This window comes from Octodon degus, unplaced genomic scaffold (assembly GCF_000260255.1).
Source record: "Octodon degus isolate 3935 unplaced genomic scaffold, OctDeg1.0 scaffold00038, whole genome shotgun sequence".
NCBI classification, from domain to species: domain Eukaryota; kingdom Metazoa; phylum Chordata; class Mammalia; order Rodentia; family Octodontidae; genus Octodon; species Octodon degus.
In genome coordinates this window covers 12,870,182-12,881,278 of record NW_004524614.1, presented here as the reverse complement: position 1 = coordinate 12,881,278, position 11,097 = coordinate 12,870,182, and the positions used below count along the sequence as shown (strand labels likewise).

Here is an 11,097-nt window from a genome sequence, read left to right as displayed (position 1 = left end):
GTGTATAAAATAAAGATCAATGTGACAACCTTTGTGTAATAAAAATCTGTTTAAAGTTAAAAAAATAAATAAATAAATAAATAAATAAATGTTTCTTTCCACCTAACATCGTGGTATAAACATTTTCACATTTTATTAACACAATTTTTAATAGTGGAATGATGTTCCATAGGATAGGTAAACCATACTTAGTTTAAATTTTCTGTTCTTCTTGCTCATTGAAGCTATTTACATATTTTTGACATAGCTGTTTAGGCTACTAGCAAATAAATATTTGTTTAGGCTATTGGTAAATAAATTTTTGCCCAAATTTTATTTCTTTAGATTTGCTTCTTAGCAAAAGCTTTATGAGGCTAAATTGGATACACTTTTAAGCATTCTTAATACAAATACCAAACAGCTTACAAAAAGTTCATATTAAATTTATATTCTTAACAAACTTGTCAAAATCAGACATTACAATTTTCTACCAGAGGTACTAATTTCATAGCAAAATGCAATCATGTTATTATACTAGAATGTATTTATATTATTATTGAAAGATTGAATATTTTTCTCATATGCTTGTCTCATTTATATTTTTCTATGAATTTTTATGCATGTCAATTTTCCTATTGGCATTTTACTGCTTTTTCTTTGATTTTAGGCTTTTCTTTTTTAAAATCAGGGATTGTACTAATTTGGGACTTCAGTGATCACTACTTCAGCACTCCCTAGAACATTACAAATTAAGTTCTGTTATTGTTCTGTCTCCCAATTCTGCCTTTAGTATGCAACAGATTTTTCTTATCTAAAGGTAGCAACCAAATGGGCTTCAACCAAAAATGCAAGTCAATACTGGGGGTTAGTGGAGATAAATTTGGTAATAAATTCAAAAGTGTAAAACTTCTATGTTTGTTGTTTATTATTATTAATTCCACTGTAAAAAAATAAAGACTTGTACCCTGTTCATTGCATGACATTGTATCTCACAGATGCCATGTTTATTTAAGGCATTCATTCAGTGTAAAATCCTGCTGGAGGATTTGAAACAACTCTTTTTTTCCTATAAGCTGTCATCAACTGCCTGCAACTTTTTTTTACCAGAAAGAACACATTCTGTTTTCTGAGAATAGTGTTGATTTTTTTTTTTTTTTCAGAGTTGCAGCATAACACCTTGTCAAAAGCTTGTTCCTTCAGATTTGGTTGCTAGATCATTTCCTAGAGATGAGAGAGAGAAACAACTTCTAAGTTCGAGTATACAAAATTTCTACTTTAAAAACATACTTTTATTGACTGAGCAAGTAAACTTGGCAGTGTATTTTTATTGGTGTATACCAGAGAAATATCAATCTGGGGGGGGTAGGGAACTTGATCATTTAAAATCTTTAAAAAAATTATTTTTTTGTATTTAGTACAGGGTCTCCAGGGTCTTACTGTACAGATCAGACTCATAATGATTCTTTTATTTTCAGCCTCCCAAGAGCTGGGGTTATAGGCTTGCACCAGTCTCAATTGCTCCCTCAGCATGCTCCAGGGGCAGGGCCAGCATGGCATACCAGGGATTGAACCCCTGACCTTGTGTCTGCCTAAGCAGGCCCTTTAGTTAACTGAGCTATCTGGCTGGCCCTAAAATCTTTATAAAATGTAAAATGAAAAAAAATCCTCTCAGTTTGGTTGGTTCCAATGAAATTTCAATGATCATCAAAGAAGACTTGTTAATTTTGTGGCGATAGTCCGTCTCATATAGAATACATACTTTCCTAATAAAACATTGCTTTTATGACTTTCTTGACCTTACATAGTAATTACAAGCATAAAGGTAGAAAAAGTGATCTAGACTATTTCAGCATAAAACTTAGTGCTGTTACCCATATTTAGACACATTAATGGTGGTGTAACACTTTGTCGTTGTGTTAATTACCACAAAACCTGAGTAGTCATTATTATTGCTTTCCACATCATTTATTTTATGTCTCTGATCTCTCTTGGTTATATTTATCATAATACCTGCTAAAAGTGCCTTTTTGAAAATTAAAGAACTTGTAAAGGGGAGTACAACATTCTTCCTTTCTCATAGTCTGAGCATGTATTTTGGCTCGCACTACCTAGCCTGAAATTTAATCACACACACACACACACACACACACACACACACACACACACACACCATTTAAAATTTCCTGAAAGACATCTGGATAAGCAAGCCAACAACTACTCCGAAGAGGTTATGAGAAATATTTATTGTGCCACTGAAGGAGAGGACATTAGCCTATATGAAGTCAAACAAAACACAGAAATGCTCATTTCCTTCTCATCTACTGTGTCAGAGATTTTAGGTTTCTTCATTTCCCTCTACTTCTCCATCCAGAAGTACATCATGGTTTAATTTCACCTGAACAACCAAAGAATAGGTAATACAATGTTGGCAAGGATATGTGATATCTGTGCATGTCTGTCTCTCTGATACAGAGAACATCAGTTAAGGATGTGAATCTGAATCAGGTAAAGAGGAAGTGGGAGGGAAAATGAGTAGGGGACCTGTTAGGAAAAAAAAGAAAGTCCTTGGAAAATCCAGAGGTAATAAAAGAACACTCAGAGATTCAGACTAGGTGTTGAGAAGGTGGTCAACATTTGTGTAGAGAGAGCTTTGTGTCTTCTACCTGAATTCCAGCCTTAGCAGAACAGAGCCCTAAACCTTTCCTCTCCTTCATTACAACATAGCCATGTCCTATTTTTTTTTTTTTTTTTTTTTTTTTTTACCAGGAATTGAACTCATGACCTCATGCTTGCCAGGCAGGTGCTGTGCTGCTGAGCTATATCCCTGGTCCATGTCCTATCAATCTTACTCCGTTAGACATCTCAGCTTCTTTCTCTCTCTACCTTTCTGAGCATGAGGACAGTTCTGCTCAATCTCAGAGAGTCTCTACACCTTTTCTGAAGAAGGATTTTTTCTTTGCCAGAAGTCTTTCTGAAACACACATCAGATCCCATCTTTAACATCACTTTGGGAGAGAAAAGGGGGAAGAAGATATACTTATGGGAAATAAATGTGTGAAAAGATGCTCAACATCACTAATATGTAATTAGGAAAATGAAAAGCAAAACCATGATGAGACACAGTTTCACACTTAATAAGTTAATTATTATTTTAAAATTTTCAGAAAATGACAACTTTTGGAATAGATAGGAGTAAATCAGAAATTTTGTGATTTGGTAATTAAAACAAAATTATGTCAACATTGTACAAAACTACTTTCTTGAACAATCAAAAAGAAATATATATTTTATTAATTTGAATAATATATATATATATATATATATATATATATATATATATATGAAAGAACTGATTTATACTGACACTTGTATACCCACATCCATATCAACAATATTCACACTTGACAAAAATATGGGAGCAGTCAAAGTATCCATTGAAAGACAAATAGATAAACAAAATGAGAGACATCATACAATGAAATACTATTCAGACTTAGGACTAACAATGCTGATATACGCTACAACATGGATGAACTTTGGAAACACTATGATAAATAAAATAAGCCAGGACCAACATACAAATATTTTATGACATTCCATGTATGTGGGCCTATGGTAGTTCATTGGTTTTTTTTTCCTTCTTTCCTTTTTTAAAGTTTTTAATTTTCTTTCTTTTTCCTCCCTCCTTTGTACCCTTCCTGATTCGAATATTTTCTTTCTACTTCACAATACCTGTTATATATTTTTGTCCTTATTTACACTTTAGATTTTCCTCAACTGAGAACCAATATTGTAATTACGCATATGTGTCTGACTTATTTCCTTAAGAATATGTCCTCAAGGTGCCTTCATTTACCTAGAAATGTCTTATCCTTCTTTATGGCAGAGTAATACTCCATTGCATAAAAAAACCTAAACACCTTCTTTATCCATTCACCAGTTGATGGACATTTGGGTTGTTTCCAAGATTTGGCTATTACAAACTGTACTGCTATAAATGTGGGTGACTTTATTTTGCTGTGACATGATACTTTTAATTCTTTTGGGACTATACCTAGAAGAGTATCTGGGTCAAATGGAATATCTAGTCCTAGGTTTCAAGGAATCTCCACACTGATTTCCTTAGCAATTGCTTTAGTCTATACTCCCAATAGTGGAGAAGGGTTCCTTTTTCACCATGACCCAGAAAACATTTGTTATTTGTCAATTTCTTGATAAAAATTATTCTTTCTATGGTATGATGGAATCTCAGCATTTTTAAATTTCCATCTCTCAATGACTACTGTTGAACATTGTTTTCATATATTTATTTTCTGTTTGTACTTCTTCATCTGAGGAGTATATATTAATTTCAGATGCCAATTTTGGATTGGATCTTTAAACTTGGGGATCAGAGTTTTTTGTATTGTTTTTGTATATTCCACTTTTTTTAAAGAAAGAAAACCAATACAATTTCTTTTTTACATAAAAATAAACTGAATATTTATTAAACAAACAAATGGTTACTATTCAAGTGGTAACATTATATATGGACAAAATTAAGATCTATAATGAAATATAAAGATAACATTTATATTTTTACAGTGAAAATTTTTTTAGCATTTTGTATTACACTAACATTTTTGCCCAATTAAAAGGATAGCATAAACACATGCATTTATATCTACTGTGGATCAATAACTATTTCCTGAGCGAATGTCACAGAAACTTGCAGCCACTGGACATTGGACCTGTTTGCGTGCAGATAGAGGACCTTCACCATGGTCAGAGAGCAAGGAGGACTCCCTGTCTTGGCCAGGCAGATGGCTGCAAGTGTTCCTTAACTCAGGATGTCACTGCACCTTTATGAGACCGGCCATAGGACACATAAACCCACATCCAATTGTCTTCTGCAGGTCTCATTGCGAACCCTTATTGTTAAAATCTGAGCATACAGTGGTCTATGTTTCCTTCATAGGACTACTTTCATTGTATCCCATAAATTTTGGTATGTTGTATTAATTATAGAAACTGTCTAATTTCTTCTTTCATTTCATCTGTAACCCATTGATTGTTCAGGAAGCTATTTATTACTATGTATTTATGAAGTTCTTGTGGTTTATTTTCTCATTGATTTCCAATTTCTTTGAACTATAGTCTGATAAATTGTATGGGATAATTTCAATTCTTTTGTATTTACTTAAGCATGTTCTATGAGCTAATGCGTGTTCTGTTTTGGAGAATATCCTGTGTGTAGCTGAGAAAAGGGTTAATTTTGATATCATCAGCTAAATCCATTTTTTCAAAAGTTTCATTCAGTTCTAGCATTTCATTGTGGATTTTTTTTTTTGTTTTGTTGATTTGTCTTTTTGTGATAGTATTACTATTCCTCAAGTACAATTGTGGCAGAACTTATTTGATTTTTTCATGGTAATTAATATTTGTTTACATAGTGGTATGCACTGGTATTTGTTGCATATATATTTATGATAGTTATCTCTTCCTCTTAGATGGTTTCCTTTCACAAGAATGTAATAACTTTCTGTCTCTCTTAACCAGTGTTGCCTTGAAATCCACTTCGTCTGCAAATGGAAAAGCTAATGCTCCTTTTTCCTTCATTCCTGCCAAAAGGTGCATTGTTTTCTACTCTTTGACTTTCAGTCTTTGCATTTCTTTTTGGTTTAAGTATGTTTCTTTTATGTAACACATTGTTGGTTCGTTTTCTTGATCCATTCTTCCAGCCTATTTCTCTTGATTAGTGAACTGAAAGCATTGAAATAATGGTTATAAATAATATGTATTGATGTAGGCTTTACATGTATGTTCCTGTTGTTGGCTCCGCTATTCATCCCCTGCCATTTAATTGTTTGCCTTGCCTGGTGGGTTAATTGTGTTAGGGTTCATGGAGTTGTATTTTTTTGTTATCTATTTTTAGAATGTCTTTTAGAACTTTTTTGAATACCTGTTTATTGTTCTTGAATTTCTTCTGGTGTTTATGACATAGAAATATCTTATTTCTCCATCAGTTTTGAAAGTTTTGTGGGGCACATCAATTTGTGTTGGAGGCTGTTTTCTGTTCGGGATTGAAATATTTCACTCTAACTTCTCCTTAAATCATGTTTTGTGTTGAGAAGTCAGCTGTGTTTCTGAGGGGATTTCTTTTATAGGTTATTTGCTTTTATCTAACAGTTTTAAATATTCTGCTCTTGTGCTGAATTTCTAGAATCTTGACTAGTATTTATTGCTGTACATTTTTAAAACTCATGACTATTTAGAGTTCTGTATGCCTCACTTATTCTATGTCAAAGTCTTTTTCCCTGGTAAAGACATCTGCCATGATGTCTTTTATAATTTTTTTTTATTTTTTAAAGAGGAAATGATACAGAATTTCACATAACAAAATCATATGAATTTCACAGTATTTGTTGTAATGCCTAGAGTTGTCTTCCAACTAATTGTTCATATTACCAGATATTACATGCAAAATTGGAGGAAGAAAGAAAAAAATATAAGAAATTAAGAAGAGAAAAAGGACTCACAATTGAAAAAAGGTGAAAAAACAAGTTAGGCATTGACTATTCCTTTCTTTAGACCAGCAGAAATTCATAGTATAGATGTCTAATTTATCCTGCTTGCATACATAGATATATCTCTTTCCCTCACAACCTCTTCTGACCTCTTCAACTCAGTAATTCCTTCATTTTGAACAGGTTCATTCTGTTTTCCCTGTATTTATTGCACCCTTCATATTTTATTTGTCATGATGTCTTTGAACAGTTGCTTTCTTAAATATCACTTGTACTATTTTCTGATTTTTTTACTAACTCAAATCAATCTTTTATTATTCTTCTTTACAACACCTTGCAGTTGCTAGATTGATTTCTCTTGGTCCCTTGATTTTTTTTTTAAATCTTTCTTTCCATGGTCTCTAACCACACGTCTGCTTTCTATGTCTGAGATTCTATGCTAACATTGAGTATTCTGCTGCATATACTTTCAGTGGAATTTTTAGTGTCCTGGAAAACTGCTTTAGTATGTTTTATGGATTCCATTTCTTTCTTATGTAGGACATTCATGGTGCCCTTCATTTTCCTGTCTGTATCAGCTTTAGTGTCACTATACATGTTTTTACCATCTTCATGATTATGTGAAAAATTATTTCGGATTGAATTTTTATCTGCAGCCTTGTTCATTTGCTTGGTTGTTACCATTTCTGAGAGGCCAGATACGTGGCTTTCAGAGTATTTCACCTCATTGGTCTTGAGTTTTCCTTCAGTGAACTGGATGTCTTGAGTTGTAAAGTAGGCTTGTAGCAGAGTCTTTTCATTTTATACCTTTTCTAATTTTTTAGTTTAATTCTTGGGTTTATGCTTTTAAATTGCCTATGGTGACTAGCTTTATTTCTAGTATTTAGAATCTTTAGGAAATGATTACTTCTCTGAGGTGCCTTCCAGGTGTAGCTATCTTTTGGATTTTGAGTGTGTTGCATGTTCCTACCTCTTCAATTTATTGTGGATGAGAAATTGCTATTTGTTTTTCCCAGCCCCTGGATCTTTGGCATTCACCCACACTATTTTCTAGGGCCCTTAGGCATTTTCAGTCTTGCTATACCAGGAAGAAACACAGGTTATAACAATTATGCCCTTTGGATAAAGTGGTACAATTAGTGACAGCAATAACATCAAACCCATCCCAGAAAATAAAAAACAAACAAACAAACTGAAGTTACCATTAATTTACATACACAACTCTTTGACCTTGTGAACAGTTATACAACAAAATTTAAGATGAACCAGTAGATTGCATGCAGTGATAAGCCCTCAATATGTCAATTTTACCCTCACAGGAAAATTTTAGAAAGGATTAGGTAAAAAGTAGAAAAATAAAAGAAGAGGATGATGTTAGAAGCAAGGCTGGAGAATATAGGAATATAAATAATTAGGAAAACTGGTTCAAAAGACAGGAAAGAAAGAGAGGAGGATGAAATAAAGAAAGAACAGAATAGAGAAGCTATCACAAAAAACTAGAAACCATATTCACATCCATATAATAACAAGATCAAACAATTAAGGAAAGAAAAATATACAACAAAAGAGAGAAAGAAAAAGGAAAAAAATGTACACTTTGAGGTTTGTCTCTGCTATCATTGGTGGACGTTTTGTGGAACAGGTTTTAGATCTTTGCTGATTTATCATGGAAAGCCAGCAGTAGGTTTATGAGGAGGTCCTGGATCTGCATCTTTATTTCACCTGAAGTTCAGGAAAGCCAGCAGTAGGTTTATGAGGAGGTTCGTGAGTCTGCATCTTTATTTCACCTGAAGTTCAGGCTGTTTTCTGGTCATGTGGCTGGGACCAGACTTGCTTAGCCTGGAATAGTAAGCATACCGTCTGTGGTCTTGAACTCAGCTGTGAGCTACAGGATGGAGACAGCAATTATTCTGAGTTCTGATTTCAGCTGACCCCTTTCCAGATCAATCACTCTTTTCTGCAGGAATGTCTAAGTCTACTCCCTTCAGCAGCCAACATAGTTCTCATGTCCCTTTTTCTGCTACACTGCTGCATCTCTCTGTAGAGGCCTCTGGAGTTGCCAGGAGTCACCATGTATCCACAGGTTTCAACAGCTCCCCCCATGCAGTGAGTCCCAAGGCTTCTACAAGGAGAGGGTCCCACAGGCTACCTCCTTAAGTTTCATTGAAGTTTCTATCTTTGCTGTTCCATGGGCTTCAATTTTCACTTCAGATCATTATTGGGTCCAGGGGACCCACTTCCCTCCTCCTATTCCTTGTGTTGCTATATTATAGTGTCTAGACAGAAAATCTTAGAGAGGTTCTCTTTTTGCTACTCACCACTTTGCCTTATAGTAAAGACAGGAACTGCATCTTCCTGGGTATGGGGTGGAGAATTAATGAAGATTTCTGCTTAGTGGGTACAAAATTTTTTAGGAAACCTAGAAAATTTGAGAGTTGGTAATGATTTCAAAGCAATGTAAATATGTTGAATACCACTGAATTTTCAATTGTATATTTAAAATTCTTAAAATGGGATAAGTAAACTTCTGTACATTTTATGATAAAAATAATTTTCTGTCTTACAATTAATTTTGGGATAAAACATTAGTTTCTTGGTGATATATGTATCTTTCATGATGCTATGGTTCTCAAATCATCTCTCCAGCTTATCATTTATTACTTGGCCCAGATGGTTAGTGTCTGGTACTTAATTATCTTTAAGGACTCAATTCAACCTTCATTGCTTTTCCTGAGAAAACATCTTTGACCCAGTTTCACCTCCACATTCTGCTGCCTTATCTAATAAGGTGTGCATCCTCTTTTTTATCATAACACCTTGAGTACATTCATCTATCACACTGAGTTCACTATTTTATAACTTAATTTTCTCAGTAAACCCCTCTTAGGCTGAAAACTCCTCTATATACACGTTTGTTTAAACCTCTTTTGCTGTATTGTTGGTGCCTTGAAAATATTTAATATATATTGGATATATGAATAAGAAGGCTGAATGACAAAAAACATTATCTAGTTTGAGTTAAATAAATCATATCTTAATTGGAATAATAATAATTGTCTATTTGGGTTTTCTTAGAGAATGTCATGACATAATATTTGTAATACTTATAGAACACACCAATGATTGACACATAGTAGCTGACCAGTAACTATTAAATTTTATAATGCAATTTTATTTTCAAATGGCCCATGAAACTTTTAAAATAGAATTTACATATTTTCTTCATAAAAAAGTGGTAGGGAAGAAAAGTGCAAGGAAATAAGAGGCAGACATCAGTCCCTCTGGGTTTCCAGAGGTTTGTCTTCATTGTTGGTGAGGCATGCACATGCCTGATAAAAGAAGGTGGGTATTGGTGTGAGAAGGTTTCTATTTTAATACAACCTCTGAAGATAGGACTTTGGGTTGAATGAACCTGCCTCCAACAGCATGTCAGTCCTGATGACGCAGAACATCTTCCAGAAATCGTTCCTGCCTCAAAAGGAGGCAAGATCTTCTTTAGGAAAAGGATAGTGGAGGCAAAATGCCTTTAAACCTGCTTACCATTGTGTACAGAATCCTAGGCCCCTATCCACTTCACATGGATCTACTATTTCAGAAATGTATCTGGTAGAGTTTCTGATGGAGTCTTCTGTACCTCCATGTGGGTTAGTTTCTTTTATTTATTTTTTCCATGTGGGTAGTTTCTTAGGTCCAATTATCAATAAAGAATATGTTCAGGATTGCATTTAGAGTCAGAACACTCCTGAATTTTCCATGTTTGTTTCTCTAGAATATACAACTACCTAAAATATGTTACATGCACAAAACAGATTGTAGTAGTGATTTTCCTGTGACTGCAGCAAAATATCAAACACAATAAAAGAAGAGAAATTTATAATTCTGATGGGTTCAGTGCATAGTTAGCTGTTGCCAGGGAAGAAACAGTACCAGACATGGCAGAAGGGCCTATCAGAGGATTGCTCCTCACCCATGACAGGCAGACAAGACACAGAGAGACAGATATGGAGCTAAGAACAAGAATTCACCCTTCAAACTCATGTACCAGTGACACACCTCCCATCAGGCCCTATTTCCTAACAGCACGTTCAGCCATGATCTTACTAGTGGATTAATCCACTGATAACTTGAATAGCCCCATGATCTAATCACTTTTTTAAAACCCCAATTCTCTGTACATGACATTTCTGGAGGACATGTTAGATCCAAAGGATAACAAATATCAAAATTTTTCTTAAATTTTGCATAATAATTTAATCTACTGTCCTTTATTTGCCCTCCCAGTTACAACTTAGAGAAAGTATGTGGTTGTATTGGAACATATTTCCTGTGAAAGTCAGAAGATGTTAATTTTTTGATCTAGAAAAAATAAGGGATTTTTTTTGAAGAAGACTTTTATGAACTGATAATTTGAGCATGTTGCACAAAGACTTACATATTTATTTTTTATTTTTTTTTTGATGATAAAAATACTATTTATTTCATCAAATTTGTCCATATTATACTAAAAAAATCTTTCAAGCTTGAAAAGCTATCAGATCCATCTACCACCTACTTAGGTGGCTAAGTAAATATGCAGGTTTATTTTCTCCTAATTTTTCCATTGGTCTATATT

At 33.9% G+C, this 11,097-nt stretch overlaps 1 protein-coding gene across 1 annotated transcript in view; it reads left to right on the top strand.

The window, feature by feature from the left end:
• LOC101592792 (60 kDa heat shock protein, mitochondrial-like) overlaps nucleotides 1–351 on the top strand; it is a 2,583-nt gene extending 2,232 nt beyond the window's left edge. Inside the window, 1 exon segment of the mRNA XM_012514714.2 lies at nucleotides 325–351. Within this exon segment, the coding sequence (XP_012370168.1) occupies nucleotides 325–351 (27 nt within the window).
• Nucleotides 352–11,097: the final 10,746 nt, after the last annotated feature.